This window comes from Nyctereutes procyonoides, unplaced genomic scaffold (assembly GCF_905146905.1).
Source record: "Nyctereutes procyonoides isolate TBG_1078 unplaced genomic scaffold, NYPRO_anot_genome, whole genome shotgun sequence".
Taxonomy (NCBI): domain Eukaryota; kingdom Metazoa; phylum Chordata; class Mammalia; order Carnivora; family Canidae; genus Nyctereutes; species Nyctereutes procyonoides.
In genome coordinates, this window is record NW_026575049.1 from 44,185,188 (window position 1) to 44,202,198 (window position 17,011).

General features: G+C 36.9%; 1 protein-coding gene across 2 annotated transcripts in view; it reads right to left on the minus strand.

The window, feature by feature from the left end:
* Positions 1-17,011, minus strand: part of EIF5B (eukaryotic translation initiation factor 5B) — a 90,262-nt gene that overhangs the window by 3,406 nt on the left and 69,845 nt on the right. For both annotated transcript variants that reach the window (XM_055327941.1, XM_055327940.1), the window contains exons 14-22: positions 16,655-16,796; positions 7,382-7,513; positions 6,540-6,722; positions 6,243-6,404; positions 4,290-4,421; positions 2,914-3,045; positions 2,733-2,809; positions 2,452-2,616; positions 261-399 (exon numbers count right to left, since the gene is read on the minus strand). In XM_055327941.1, coding sequence (XP_055183916.1) covers positions 261-399; positions 2,452-2,616; positions 2,733-2,809; positions 2,914-3,045; positions 4,290-4,421; positions 6,243-6,404; positions 6,540-6,722; positions 7,382-7,513; positions 16,655-16,796 — 1,264 coding nt within the window. The remainder of the gene's footprint in view (positions 1-260; positions 400-2,451; positions 2,617-2,732; positions 2,810-2,913; positions 3,046-4,289; positions 4,422-6,242; positions 6,405-6,539; positions 6,723-7,381; positions 7,514-16,654; positions 16,797-17,011) is intronic.

The window sequence follows — 17,011 nt, forward strand, 5'->3', positions numbered from 1 at the left end:
GGAAGGAATGAGTGTTGGTTATTCTATAAACTTTTCCCCAGGCTTGAAACTTTAAAACATTTTTTACAAGGGCAATAATTCAAAGTACCTTGCAACTTTCATCTGCTGAAGCAATAATACTTGGTGCTAGGAATCAACAGTGGCACTTGTACTGAGGTATAAAACAGACGGGGACAAGCTGTGCTTGTCGCCAATCCTGGACTCCCCACTTTACTCCTTTAAGAGACCATACTTGTTTTCAAAGTACAACCAGAACTTACATTTTTGCTAGGGACGCACATGGGTGTCCCCTGTTTCACCTGACCTGCTTCCACAGTCACTCCCATCACTATTGGGTCTCGAGAATTAAAAATATACTGGGGGAGGATTTTCATCTTGCAGGGAAATACTGCTATATGCCTAAAAGAAAAAAGAAAACCCAAAAATTATGAAGCTGACAAAACCACTTAAACATTAAAAACAAATACAAGTAAGTATGAGGCTTCTGTTGGATAAAAGCAATACCCCCCAGGGGATGCCAGAGGAGCAAGAAAGACGCTGCTGACAGTGGTCAGTGGTGTCTGTTCTGGTCCAGGCCACCTGCCTGGAATGCTTCATCCCCTCACCATCTTCTTCCCTTCCCTCCCTCCATGCTGTTGCTTCCCAAGTCTTAAAAAAGCTGCCTCCCTGGAGCACTGAGCCCTGCCCCCTAAATTTAGATGGGAGTTTAGAACCTTGATGGAACCCACAGGCAGTCTCCTGGGGACCACAGACATCGAACAACAGCCACTTTCTCCATACCATGTCCCCCAATCAGGTGATCCAAAAGGCCACTATTTTCCTGCTTATTAGCAAGCATGTGCTCAGAATACATTCAGTGTCTAGCAGTCTTCTCTAACCAAGTCTTTTCGTTTCCAGTTTCATGATTTTCTGTTTTTTAAGATTTTATTTATTCATGAGATACACCCAAAGAGAGGGAGAAGCAGGCCCCATGCAGGAAGCCCGATGTGGGACTCTATCCTGGTACTCTAGGATCATACCCCGAGCCGAAGGCAAACGCTCAACCGCTGAGCCACCCAGGTGTCCCAGTTTCATGATTTCAACTGAGCATATCTCAATCTCCTAACACTCACCTGGCAATTCTACTTTAAATATGTAGCCCAAATTGAGCCACCCTCTGTCTTACCTGGAACACTGGGAGCTCAACAAGGGCCTTCATGGACTCGCTGAGATCCTCCTTAAGGGCCATACAGAGTCCCACCAACTTCTCTGACCCCATCTCCTACTGCTCCCCATCATTCTCAACGTGGCTGCCCCCAAGGGCTGCCCTGCTGCCTGGATAGCTCACTTCATTCCCTCCAGATCTCTATTTGAAGGGGAGACCTACAGAGCTGAGCTGCTGCCCCCTGCCACACTGCTGGTCACGTCTCTTCCCTGAATTACAGTTTTCCTCCTCCGCTCTTTGGCACTTACCCTACTTCTCATGTGTTCACTACTTGTATCCCCTGAGCTGCAAGAGGAGGGGGGGACCTGGTCAGGGTCACTGCTGACTCGTCCAGCACCTGCAGTGAGCCACCATGTTACATGGGGCAAGCTGTGAGGTCAGCTGGAGAAGCAAGCTCTCTTCTGATAGAATACTTCCCTTCATTTCAGTCCCTCACCTTCCACATTCTCATATTGTTCCTTCCTTCCTGTGTAATACCAGATAAGAAACTCCAAACAAGAGGATTTTAGCAACTACTCACCAATTGATGAGACCCAGGTCTGCCAATTTGAAAATTAAAAACTAAAACACTACAGAGCTTTGTTAACACTGCTGGAATGCCTCAGATGGGCAGAATTTATGGTTTTTAATACATTCCATCAGGATGGCAGCCTCTCTGTTTGAGCAAATGCCATGTGCTTCTACTGTCCACGTACCTTTCTTGCACAGATGTCCCCCACGGGTCTGAAAAGTTTGCCTATTGCCACCTTGCTTTTACAAAAGACCTACATTAGTACCTGCTTTCTCTAACCTCTGAGGAGAATTTTGCTTTTATGAAAAAAGGCAAAAAGCAAAAACATTTAGCATTTGTTTTACAGTGAGCCATTAAGGTCAAGCGGGCACCCCAAAGAGAGTGGCCCCGCTGAGCTTGTTCCCAGGGACCACACTCAGCATCTCACTATCATGCTGCTGGAGCTGTGTCTGTCTATGAGCAATTGGCCTTCACCTCAATTTTTTTTTTTTTAAATCTGCTATCAAGATGTGTCCTAAGATAGCAGAAAAGCATGAGAGAGATTATAGTTTGAGCCTAGGAGTGTTCAAAAATTTCCCATATGAATTAATGGTAATTGCTTCTTCCCTTTATGCCATTTTGGCTTATGGAAGGTTTCACAGGAATGCTCTTTCAGGGTAGTGGAAGCAGCCTGCATTTGGTAATTCCTAACCACTTCATTGCCAAAGACCCAAAGTAAGTAAAATCACCAACTTACTTAAATTCTTCTTGTTTCTGTTTCTTGTAGTCTTGTCTATATTTCGTAAAGGCATCAAATAAATGATAAATAATTTCTGCACTAAAAATTCTAACTCCTAAACTATCAGCCATTTCTTGTGCATCCCGTTCAATTCTCACATCAAAGGCCAAAATTACTGCATACCTGAAAGGTTCAAACACAATAAAGATCATTTGGTGAAACACAGAGTATGTCACGAAGGACCGTTTGAAGACAACAAGTAATATGAAAGCCTTCACAGCAGAAGAGAAATTACTTACTGGGGATCATGTTCTAGCATCACTGAAGCCTTCATAACATCTTTTTTATGGACTGGACCAATGTTAATTCCTGCATACTGTAGAAAGGGAATTTCTGAGCTTAAATGCCTGTGTCTGGTAAAAGAAACAAAACCAACCACAACTACCACAGACTCCTATAGAGTCAGGTAGGATTACTTACGGGCACTTCTGATGTTTTTAGAAATTCAAGTAGAGCTTCCAAAGATCCCAGTGTAGATGCTTGAACATAGACTCCTTTTTCTTCCAACTTGATAGCATTTAGCGTCTGCTTTAACTCATGGATCAACTCATCCTTGAAAAGAAATTAAATTTGACAAGGTTGTGAATGCATCTCTATCAGCAATGCCTTAGAATTAAGCTGCATTTCTTTTTTTTTTTCTTTTTTGAGATTTTATTTATTTATTCATTGGAGAGAGAGAGAGAGGCAGAGACACAGGCAGAGGGAGAAGCAGGCTCCATGCAGGGAGCCCGACGTGGGACTCGATCCCGGGTCTCCAGAATCACGCCCTGGGCCCAAGGTGGCACTAAACTGCTGAGCCACTCAGGCTGCCCACATTTCTGTTTTTTTAAATTAAGTATTCACCTGAAAATAGGAAACCAAAGCTAAGAAAAAGTAAGACGTAGCAGAACCTGTGCTAGAAAAGAGGCAGCGATTCGGGGGCCAAATCTGAGCTGTGTCCCACACTTCACCTTTGTCTTACACTTCCTAGTACTGAGATCTATTGAGCTTCTGCTGTGCTTCGCAAATAAGGTAGACTAGGTGAGCAGAATGAAACAAAAATAATCTTTTCAAAGTTAAAAGCACTTTATAAATACAATGTGTTATGGAAGCCCACAGAGTCTGCTTGACTGTCTTTCCTGAAATGCCTCAGCATCCTCTTCCTCTGTCACTGCTCCTTTAGAGACGAAGAGATTTTCCCCAGGAATAAGGACAGTCACATCCAAGCCATGAAGGATGCAGCAGTCCATGCCACAGCTGGGACTAGCCGCAGAGGAAGGCTGGCCCTCTTCTCACTGACCCTAAGGTGGACTGATTCCCTGATGGCGGTGACTTGATGCTGCCAGGACACAAGCCAATATGCTAGGAACAGAGAGCCATCTTCTCTTTGGCAAGTGAGTATATCAACTCAAAGTTTGCTTTTGGGAAACTATGCTAGACTCCAGTGGGCATCTACTCCTACAGACACATACACAAGCTTTAAAACGACTCCTACTTCCTTGTAATATTTTGAGTTTTGTCTGCGTATTCTGACATCTAAAAACACGAACAACTACTTCTGGTCTTAGATTCATTTTTTATTTAAATAAAGTGTATATTTTAGAATTCTAGTGTATATAAATATTACTTATGTTAATTCACAGGACTGTACAAACTGAAGTAATCTAAAAGCATCAACTATCTGCTATGAGCCTCCAGGTAAAGCTTCACAAAGACAAAGGTGCCCACTTCATCCATCATTACTAGGATGTGTCCTGCGGACACACCAGCAGGACTCCAATAACTCTAGAGGGGAAAAAAATTTTTAAGTAACTTACTTTAAGAACTGGGATTTCATCTTCTTTATAAGCCACCAGGAGGGGTAAACCAGCCAATGTCTTCTCTAGGTCTTTTCCAAGAATCTTTACCCCCTGAGCTGCTTCTACTTCTTTATGCTTTTCATACTGGTTCTGTAGAGATCAAAACATTTGTTACCACATTTATTTGCAAAGTGGCTGGCAGTAGGAGATGATGTGAGAGATAATATTTTTAGGATCATGGGGTAGGGAAATTTTTCTTAGACACAGAAAGCAATAAACACAAAAGATTGATAAATTCACACTAAAATGAAAGATTTCTGTTTCTTAAGATACCATAGAAAAGGGGATCCCTGGGTGGCGCAGCGGTTTGGCACCTGCCTTTGGCCCAGGGCGCGATCCTGGAGACCCGGGATCGAGTCCCACGTCGGGCTCCCGATGCATGGAGCCTGCTTCTCTCTGCCTATGTCTCTGCCTCTCTCTCTATCTCTCTCTCTCTGTGACTATCATTAAAAAAAAAAAAAAAAAAGATACCTTAGAAAAGGTGAAAAGACAAGTCACAGAGTAAGAGAAGATGCTGCGATGCATACAAGCCACTAACAAACTAGTCTCCTGACTATACAGACTATTCCTAATTAATCAAGTCAGACAATGCTGGAGCACAGAGACATTTCACAAAGGAATGAACTTCAATGGTTAATAAACATACAAAATGCCCAACCATATTTCAATCAGGCAAGTACCAAATGAAACAACAAGCTACCAGATGTGAACATTTAAAAATCTGACAGCATCAAAGAGCTGACAGAAGTGAAATAATGAAAACTCTAATATACTGCAGGTGAAAGTGTAACTTGTTGGACTCACTGTGGACAACAGTGTGGCCTTATCCAGTAAAATTGGAGCTGAGCATAAGTGAGAACTCAGCAATTCACTCCTAGGCATATACCCTGCAGAATCTTGCACAATTGCACCAACAGATAATACAATTATGTTTGTAGCAACAATACTGCTTGTAATAGCAAAAATTTAAAACCTGGAGATAGCCTACAGTTGCCATCAACAGGAGGACAGATAAATAAAACATGATTTTATATATATATATATATATATATATATATATATATATATATATATACACATACACATTTTTTTTTAAGATTTTATTTATTTATTCATGAGAGACACAGAGAGAGCAGAGACACAGGCAGAGGAAGAAGCAGGCTCCATGCAGGGAGCCCAATGCGGAACTCGATTCCGGGTCTCCAGGATCATGCCCTGAGCCAGAGGCAGACGATTAACCACTAAGCCACCCAGGCGTCCCAACCATGATATATTTATGCAGAATATACCACAAAAAAATGACCTATAGCTATATGCAAAAACATGGATAAATCTTAAAGGTGTTTTGTTTTGGTTCTTTGACTAGAAGAAGCCAGATACAATGGAAATGAGAATGATCCCACTTATATGAAGTCCATACACAATTTTTAGGGGCACACACTCAGGTATTAAAAAACTATTTTTAAAGGCTATTAATTACTACCATAAAAATGGAAACATGGTTAACTTTTAGGAAGGTGTGGGAGTGGCTAACACCCATGAGAGGCACACAGGCTTCCAGGGTGTCAGCAATGATCTATTCTTCATCTGTTTGTCTGCTTTTTAAAAATCTGTTGAACTTTTCTATGTTTTGTGTAGTTTTCTGTATTTATTTCATGATAAAAAATGTTTAAAACTAGTCAGGGTAGAACCAAAACAATATACTTCAGTTCTCATGGAAAGCTCGGATGAAAAATAAGAACATGCATACATCTCCATCCTGATGGATGATCCCTTCCGCATGAAGATACCAAATATAGGACAAAGAGTGAGGGCATATTAGGCCAGGCAGCTCTTGAAGTGAGGAAGTGACCTCAACAGAACTTACACTGTATATGTCCCCATGTGTCAACATTTACCACCTAGGCTTACCTTCACCCTTAATTCCTTCATAGGAGGAGGTAATAGGAGGCCTCGAATCTGAGTTACAATGGGCCCTTCTACTCCAGGAACAATAATTGTATCTCCTTCCTTCAAACGCCCATTGATCAGTATCACATCTATAGTGGTGCCCATTCCTGGTAGAGCCTTAACCTGAGAGACATAAGTGTAAAGGGAATGAGATATATGATATACTATGCTGACTGAATCTAAAAGCAGAAGACATCCCCACCCAAGAACTCACTGTTAAAGGAATAAAAGAAAATAAACTGAAAAACTCATCAGTACCTCCATAACCTGTGCTCTTAGCTCCTCACAGTGTGCAAGTCTCTTGCTTAACATGGTCTGAGTTAACTCGACAAGAAGGTAGATCAGACTTCCCATACCATCACCAGTATGCGCAGAGGTAGGTACCAAGGACACAAAAGTACGGGGATCCTTATTCTCATAAAACAAAGCTGCATTCAAACCCTAGAAACATAAAAAGCAAAAATCATTCCAAAAGGCCAAGCTGTGGAAGGAAACATCCAGAACAGTATGACTGATTAGATGACAGATAGGCAAGTAGCTTGTCTTTCTGAAATTCCTCAAAAACACTCAAGAGATCATGCATATTATGCAGTTCTTTCACAAAAATGTAATTTCTTTTCAGGTTTTCTTTTTTTTTTTTTTTGATCGATTGGGAGGGAGGGGCAGAAGGGGAAGGGGAGGGAGAGGGAAGGGGAAAGAGAGGGGGAAAGGAGGGAGAGGGGTGGGGGGGAGGGAGAGAGAGAGAGAGAATGAATCTCAAGCAGAAAGCCAGATGCAGGGCTTGATCTCACAACCCTGAGATCATTGACCTGAACTGAAATCTAGAGACAGACACTTAACAGACTGAGTGATCCAGGCACCCCTTCAAATCAACTTTATTTTTAAAAATAAACATTCAGATTATAAAAACAGATCTTTGAAGTATTAGCTAATTTAAAAAGAAAAAGGGATAGGGAAAAGAATGGAGAACACTCCTTGGCATTGATAAGGGAACAGAACCAACATTAGTGAAAATGTTGGCTTTAGTATAAGGACAATAGGACAAAAGTAAAAATATTCTATGATATAGACTCTTCATCAAGAAGGAAAAGTTTTCTTACCTGCTGTGCAAATTCCACAATAATAGCCTTTGCTCGCTCCTCAAATTCATCTTTTGTATTCTTTTTCTGCTTCTTTAAAGTAGCAGCCACATCAGAGTCAGGGCTCTTTTTCCAATCATACAACCTATCAATCTGGAAAAAAAATATTTCATGAGAAATATCTTTAAGACATTCAAAACACTTAGGAATTTAATTAAGGCTAAAACTTCTAAAAATTCCTAATGTATATTAAATATATTCAGGAGAGTGTGAATTACTCAAATATTTTATTATACCAAGAAGCCTGTATAATAACCTGCTTAACTGCATCCCCTCTTAAATTAGAAACTTCTGAGTTAACATGCTGCCCATCAGCTTCCAAACCAATTTATTTGCAAAAGATGAGATCCTAGAATTATCTTAGGATAATATACTTATTAGTGTATTTTTTTTTTAGAATTCCAAAATGGCTTTGTTTAGTAGTCAGAATAATAGCAAGTATCATCAGGAAAATTATACACCAAAAAAATAGAAAATAAAAGATAATTACATCCTATTTTAGAGAACAGCCCATCTGAATTTTTATTGCTCAAATTATATTTGCTGTTAAAAAAATCATGTATTTTCCTTCACTTTTCAAGTGTGATAAATGGGTATAGAGAGGAAAAACTATTTAGTAGTAAAAACAAATAAAATCTGTTTCCCCAGTCTAGAACCACAAGAGTCTGCCCAAATCTGAATGCTACAGAGGACAAAAATTAGTAAGCAGAAATAGCCCCAGAAATGACAAAGATGTTGTAATTAGCATATGAGGTCCTTAAAATAGTTATTATAAAATATGTTGTGGACCTAAAAATATATATATAATTTGAAATAAAAATTCACTGGATAAGCTTAATAGCAAACTACATGTTACAAAAGACTGGAGGCCTTGAAGATGTAGCAATAAATACTATCCCAATTGAAGCATATGAAAAAAGATGAAAGAAAACCTCACTTATGAAAAATATATAACCAAAAAAAAATTTTTAATTGATGAAGACTACAAGTTCGTAGATCTAAGAAAAACAAATCAAAGTAGGATAAACAAATTATTACATAATCTCAATTGTGAACCCTTAAAAGTTCTTAAAAGCAATCAAGGAAAAAGGAAGACATTACATACAGGGAAACAAAGACACGAAGACATAAAAACCATAAAGCAATGATGAAGGCAAAAAATTTTTTTATAGAAGGAAAAAAATTTTAAGCCTAGAAGTCTGTATCAAGTAAAAATATTCAGGAAATAATTTGATTCAAATGATAATAAAAGTACAATATACCTAAGCAGTGTTGTTTTTTTTAAGATTTTATTTATTCCTAGAGATAGAGAGCGAGTAAGCACAAGTGAGGGGAGGAGCAAAGGGAAATGGACAAATAAACTCTGCCCTTAGCAAAGAACCCAATACGGTGCTCAATCCCATGACCCTGAGAGCACAACCTGAGTCAAAATCAATAGTTGGATGCTTAACCGACTGAGTCACCCAGGAACCCCTCAGCAATGCTTTTAACAGTGTGTAAAACATACCCTTAAATACTTCTATTAGACAAGAAAAAATATCTGAAATCAACAATCTAAGATTCTACCTTAAGAAGTTAGAAGAAGACATGACAACTAAACAGAAAGAAAGAAAAATAATTAAATTAACACTGGAAATCAAGGAGATAAAAAACAATGAGCTGGTTCTTGGAAACAAATTTCTATACTAATTAGAGAAAAATAAAAACTAAAATAACCTGTACTTGTTTAAAGAGATTCTATGCAGATCTGGTTCCTGGTGAATTCTACCAAACATTTTATCATTTATACACACACACACACACACACACACACACACACACACACACTCTCTCAGAAAATGAAGGAGGAAATATTTCTCAATTCATCTTACAAGGCAACATTACTCTGATATCAAAATCAGACAAAAGACACTACAGGAAAGGAAAATTATATAGCAAAATCATTCATGAATATGGACACAAAAATCATCAGCAACAGCTTATCAAATCAAACCTTGCAATATATGAAAGGGATACTACATCATGACCAAGTAGGTTTATTCTAGTGATGTAAGGTTGGTTTAACATTTAAAAATAGTGCTGGAACAACTGAGTATCATCCACATGCAAAAAAACAATCTTTTCTTCCATGTAACAAAAATTAACTCAGAATAATCACAGACCTAAATGTAACATACAAAACTCTAAAACTCCTACAAAACACAGAAAAAAATGTGATGCCCTTGACTCTTTAGATACTAAAGGCATGATCCATGAAAGAAAGATAAGCTAAACTTTATTAAAATTAAAAACTTCTGTGAAACAGAGAGTGAGTCTAGAAAGTGAAATAAGAAGCCAGACTGGGATAAAACATGTGCAAAAGTCAGCTGATAAAGAAACTGTTTCCAAAATATATTAACTCTTAAAACTCAAAAGTAAGAAAACAAAGAATCCAATTTAAAAATGCGCCAATGGGACGGATGCCTGGTTGGCTCAGCAGTTCGGCACCTGCCTTCAGCCCAGGACATGATCCTGGAGACCCGGGATCGAGTGCCATGTAAGGCTCCCTCCATGGAGCCTGCTTCTCCTTCTGCCTGTGTCTCTGCCTCTCTCTCTCTGTCTCTCCTGAATAAATAAATAAATAAATCTTTTTAAAAAATGTACCAATGAATTTGACACCTCAGAAATGGCAAATAAGCACGTGAAAAGACATTCCACATCTCAGAGAACATCTTTAGGAAACATATTAAAACAACAATGAATACCACTATATACCTATTAGATGTAGTCCAAAACACAATACCAAATGCTGGTCAAGATGTAGAGCAACAGGAATTCTTATTCGTTGCTGGTAGGCTTGCAATTACACTTACAACCACTTGAGAAGAGTTCAGCAGTTTCTTGCAAAACTAAACATGCTTACCATACAATCCACCATCACACTCCTGGGTATTTACCCAAAGGAGCTAAAAAACATGTCCATGCACAAATCCGCACCTCTGTAAACAGAGGTTTACAGCAGCTTCATTACTAACTGCCAAACTTGCAAGCAACCAAGATGCCCTTCAATGGATAAATGAATAAAACTGTAGTGCATCCAGACAATGGAATTATTAAACAAAATGAATGAGCTAAAAGTAAAAAAAAAAAAAAAAAAAAGCCATGAAAATACATAGAGGAAAGTTTAATTCCTATTTTTAAGTGAAAGAAGGTGATCTGATAAAGTTTATTCCAGAACGCTGTACAATCCCAACTATACGACACTCTGGAAAAGGCAAAACTATGCAGATAGTAAAAAGATCAAGGATCTTTAGGGGGGGACTGGGAGGTGGGAGAACAACAGAGCAGTAAGATTTTCAAGGTCGTGATAATACTTTATGACACCAAAATGATGGATACAGGTCATTATACATTTGTCTAAACCCATAGAACGTACAAGACCAAGAAGTAAACTATGGACTTTGGTTGATTATAAGTCAATGAATTTTCATCAATTATAACATATCACACCCTGGTGTGGGAGGGAGTGTACGGAAAATGGGGGAGACTTTCTGGGGGAGGAAAGGTATGGGGGAAATCTCTGTACCCTCTCTTCAAAATTGCTGTAAATGTTAAATGGCTCTAAAGATAATAAAGTCTTGATAATAAAAAGTAAAGTCCCCTCAAAACAGCAACATTAGTTCATCTTATGGAAGAGGAAAAGCCACATAAATATCTCAAGAGATGGAGAAGAGCCATCTGACAAAAATCAAAACTCATGACTTAAAAAAACCACAAATAGCACTTTAAACAACCTACGGCTGACATTATATATAATTGGTGGAAGACCAAGGACTTCCCCCAAGATGGAGCAGAAAGCAAAGTGTCTGTCATTATTTCTCTTCAACATTGTTCTAGAAGTTAGAGCAGTAAGGAAGGGGAAAATTTACAGAGCACACACATGAAGGGAAAAAATAAAATAGCTATTTGCAGATAATATAATTGTATAGATGGAAAATTCCACATGATGTACAAAAGAAGCTAGTAGGCCTAATCAGTGAATTTAATAAGATCACAAAATTAAAAATGAATACATAAAACTCAAATATGTTCCTATATAAATTTAAAACTAGAAATCTAAAATTTTAAAATGGTATTTACAATAGCACCAAAACCATGGCATACTATGAGATAAATTTAGAAAAATATGTCTAACACATGGACACCAAATATCACCAAAAGAAAATAATTAAGTAAATGTAGAAATATCATGTTCACTTATCAGAGGACTCAATTTTGATAAAATGTCAGTTCTTACAGAATTCATCTACAATTCAAATCAAAATTCTAGAAGGCTTTCTGTAAAAACTAAGAGGATCATTAGGTCACAAAACAAGTTTCAATAAACTTAAGAATGAAATCACATCAATCCTTTCCAACCAAAACAGAATAAAAAAATAAATAAATAACAAGAGAAAAACCGGAAAAAACGTGAGGGCTAAAGAACATGGTACTGAACAACCAGTGGGTCAATGAAGTATTCAAAGAGGAAATTTAAAAAAACACCTTGAGACAAATAAAAATGAAAATACAACAATCCAAAATCTTTGTGATACAGTGAAAAGTTATTAGAAAAAACTCATAGCAATTCAGGCTTATCTCAAGAAAGAAAAATCTCAAATAAACAATCTAACCTTATACTTAAAGGGACTGGGGGAAAACAACAACAACAAAAAAGCCTAAAGTTAGTAAAAGGAAGAGAATAATACACATCAGAGAAGAAATAAATGAAAGAGACTATAAAAACAATAGATCAGTGGAACCAAGAGATAGTTTTTTGCAAAGAAACAAAAATTAATAAACCTTTAGACTCTTTGAGAAAAAAAAGAGGACTCAAAATCAGAAACAAGTAACTGACACCACAGAAATACAAAGGACCATGAATCTGTTACATAAAAATGATATGCAGGGGCAACTGCATGACTTAGTCCATTAAGCATCTGCCTTCAGCTCAGGTCATGATCCCCGAATCCTGGGATCAAAGCCCCTGCTTAGTGGAGAGTCTACTTCTCCCTCTGCCCCTCCCCCTGCTGGTGCTCACTCTCTCTCTCAAATCTTCAAAAAAAAAAAATTATATGCCAACAACTTTAACAACTTAGAAGAAATGAATAAACCAGAAAATCAATAAAACAAAACCCAAACAGACCAGTTACCAGTAACAAAATTGAACCAATAATCAAAACGATCCCAACAAACAAAAGTCCAGGACTTCTGAAACCAAATGGCTTCACAGGTGAATTCTACCTAACATTTATTTATTTTATTTTTTAAAGACTTTATTTATTTATTCATTCATTCATTCATGAGAGACACAGAGAGAGAGAGGCAGAGACACAGGCAGAGAGAGAAGCAGGCTCCATGCAGGGAGCCCGATGTGGGACTCGATCCTGGGTCTCCAGGATCACGCCCTGGGCCAAACACAGGTGCTAAACCGCTAAGCTAAGGGATCTACTCAGAGATCCCTCTACCTAACATTTAAAGAATAGTTAATACCAATTTTCCTCTTGTACTATTCCAAAAACAGATAAGGAAGGATAATTTCCAAATACATTCCATGATGCCAGTATTAACCCAATTCCAAAACAAGACAAAGACACTACCAAAAAAAAAAAAAAAAAAAAAAGAAAAGAAAAGAAAAGAAAACTGCAGGCTAATGCCTCTGATGAACACAGATGCAAAAGTCCTCAACAAAATATTAGCAAGCCAAATTCAACAATACATTGAAAATAATCATTCACCACAATCAAGTGGGATTTATTCTGGGGATGCAAAGATGGTTCAATATCCAAAATCAGTCAAGGTGATACACCACATGAACAAAATAAAGGATAAAAGTTATAAAATCATCTCAACAGGTTCAGAAAATGCATCTGACACCAACATCTGTTCATGATAAAAACTCAACAAAGTGGGTTTAGAGGGAACATACCTCAACATGATAAAGGCCATATATAACAAACCCACAGCTAACATCATACTCAACGGTGAAAAACTGAAAGCCTTTCTTCTAAGATCAGGAACAGAGCAAGAATGTCCATTCTTGCCACTTTTATTCAATATAACACAGGAAGTCCCAATAGTAGCAGACACACAAGAAATAAAAGGCACCCAAATTGGTAAGAAGGGGATAAAACCATCACTGTTAGTGCACGACAGGATAATATAGAGATTCTGCTAAAAAAAATGATTAGAATGCATGAATTCAGTAAAGTTGGGGAATACAAAATTAACATACAAAAATCTCCTGCATTTCTATACACTAATAATTAAGTAGGAGAAAGGCAAGAAAATCATCCCATTTACAGTTGTACCAGAAAGAATAAAGTATCTAGGAACAAATTTAACCCAGAAGGTGAAAAACTGGTACTCTGAAAACTCTAGGACACTTATAAAGGGAAAATGACACAAACAAATGGAAAGATATACCACACTCATGGATGGAAGAATACTGTTATAATGTTCATTCTACCCAAAGCAATTTACAGATTCAATGCAATCCCTATCAAAGTACCAATAGCAATTTTCACAGAACTGCAACCAATAATCCTAAAAATGTGTACAGAATCAGAAAGGCTCCAAATAGCTAAAGCATTCTTGGAAAAAAAAAAAAAAAAAAACAAAGCTGGAGTTAGCACAATCTTGGATTTCAAGCAATGTTACAAAACTACAGCAACGAAAACAGTGATACTGGCACAAAAAACAGACTCAATTCAACGGAACGGAGAGCCCAGAAATAAACCAATGCTTATAGGGTCTATCTATTACAAAGGAGAAAGGAATATACGATGGGGAAAAGACGGTCTCTTAAATAAATGATGCTAGGAAATCTGGACAACTACATGTAAAAGAGTAAAACTGAACCACTTTCTAACATCATACACAAAATAAACTCAAAATGTAATAAAGACCTAAATGTAAGACCTGAAACCATAAAACTCCTAGAAAAGAACACAGTAATTTATCTGACATTGACTATAGCCAATATTTTTCGTTTCCTTTTTTTGTTTTTAAGATTCATTTATTTATTTATTTATTTGAAACAGAGTGAGCATGAGCAGGAGGGGCAGAGGGGCACAGAGCCTGATGTGGGGCTCAATTTCACAACCCTGAAATCACAACCTAGGCTGAAACCAAAAGTCAGACACCCAAGTGTCTCCAAAGGCAAGGTAAACAGAAATAAACCACTGGGACTACACCGAAATAAAAACGTTTTGTAAAGTGATGGAAACCCATCAACAAAACAAAAACACAATCTACTGAATGACAGAAGATATCTGCAAAGGATATATCCAATAAAGAGTTAATATCAGACATATATAAAGAACATATACACAGCAACATCTCAAAACACAAATGATCCAAATAAAACAATGGGCAGAGAACCTAGACATTTCTCCAAAGACATAGAGATGGCTAACGGACACATGAAAAGATGCTCAATGTCACTAATCATCAGGGAAATAAAACCACAATGAAACGTCACCTTGTTATAAAGTCACAGTGGCTAGTTTAAAAAAAGACAATAAATAACAAGTGTTGGTGAGGATGTGCAGAAAAGGGAACTCTGGTGCACTACTGGTGGGAATGTAAATTGGTGCAACCAATCAATGTGAAAAACAGTATGGAGACTCCTCAAAATATTAAAAATAGAAATACCATCATGATCGAGTAATCCCACTACTAGATATTTATCTAAAGAAAATGAAAACATTAATTAAAAAAGAAGATGCACCCCTATGTTTATTGCATCATTATTTACAATAGCCAAGATATGGAAGCAACCTAAGTGATCACTGATAGTTAAATGGATAAAGATGTGGTACATATGTGTACACACACACACACACACACACACACACACTCTGGAGTATTACTCAGCCATAAAAATGAATGAGAGCTTGTCATTTACAATATTGATAGACCCAGAGGATATTATGCTAAGTGAAATTAGCCTGACAGAGAAAGACAAATACTATATGATTTCACTAATAATGTGGAATTAAAAAGAAAACAAAACTAAAACAAGCAAACAAGTAGAAACAGTTCATAAACAGAACGAAGTGGTGGTTATCACATTTCTACCATGAATAAAAATTAACTGAAAATACCACAGACTTAATTGTTAAATATCTAGAAACACTGAAAATTTTTTCATAAATTGGGGTGGTTAAAGATTACTTACAGAGAATCTAAAAAACACAAATTATAAAAAAAATTTCTCATACGCTGGACTTCACCAAAATTAGAAATCTGTGCTTTTCAAAACACATCACTAAGAAAATGAAAAACCAAGTCCTTGACTATAAGTATGTACCCACAATACAAACCACTGGCAAAGGACTTATATCAGCAATAAAGAACTCTTAAATTCAATAGTAAGACAACAATCCAGTAAAAAAAAATGAGCAAACATTTTAAAATAGTTACTTCACAAAGAGTGGTAAATGCATGAAAAGATTTTTGAGGCCATTAGGCATCAAAGAAATGCAAATTAAATCACAATAAAATTTAGTATTACACAATTATACTTGCTGTATGTAAAACAGATGTTGCCAAGAATGTGCAGAATTGAAATCTTAAAATATAAAATCGTATAAACTCTTTGAGAAAATGTCATTTTCTCATTAAATGGAACATATACAACTTACTTGAACCACCAACTTTCTTTTTAAATATTTACTCAAAGTAAGTAAGAAATTTCAACCCAAAGATGTGTAGGGATGTTGATAGCTGCTTTGTTAATAACCTAAAGTAGAATCAACCCAAATATTCTTCAGTGTGTAAATGAAGTGTAGTATTAATCAAGATGATGAACTATCACTCATCAGTGAAAAGGAACCACCAATGGTATATGCAACATGGATAAATATAAAATATCAAGAGTAGAAGAAAATGCCAGACCCAAAAGAGTACACACTACATAATTTCATTATTATGAAAATATAAAACAGACAAAATTAGTCTATAGTAATAGATCAGTTCTTGGAGTTGAAAAGGGGGTAGGCTTACTAATAAGGAACATGAATGAACATTCTGGGAATATGGAGATGATCTATATTCTGATGGTGGTGGTTATATGTATGTATAAATTGGTTAAAATACATTGAACTTAGCCTGAGTACATATTCTTATATGAAAGTTATACTATGACACATTTGTTTAATCACAAAAATTTAAGAAGCATGTATTCACATTTAATTCTTCAGGGGGGCTTACCTTATTGAGTGCAACAATGAAGGGACATTTTTTAGATTTCAGAAGATTAATAGATTCAATTGTCTGGGGCTCCAAACCATGCATAATGTCAACAACTAAAATAGCAATATCACAAAGAGAGCTTCCTCTGTTTCTCAGATTACTGTTGAAAAGAGGAAAAAAAATGCATAAATAGAAAATCTTGAAATTACTTTTACCTAAAGAAACAAGTAATTAATATTTTGTAAAATCTGAATCAAAAAAGCAAAATGAAGTGCATGCATTAAAATTTAAATGCTGTTAGTCCTTAAGTTGTCAAATGCTTATCAGACAGTGAACTGACATCAGCTGGAATAAGTTAGTTCCAGAAGTTACTCC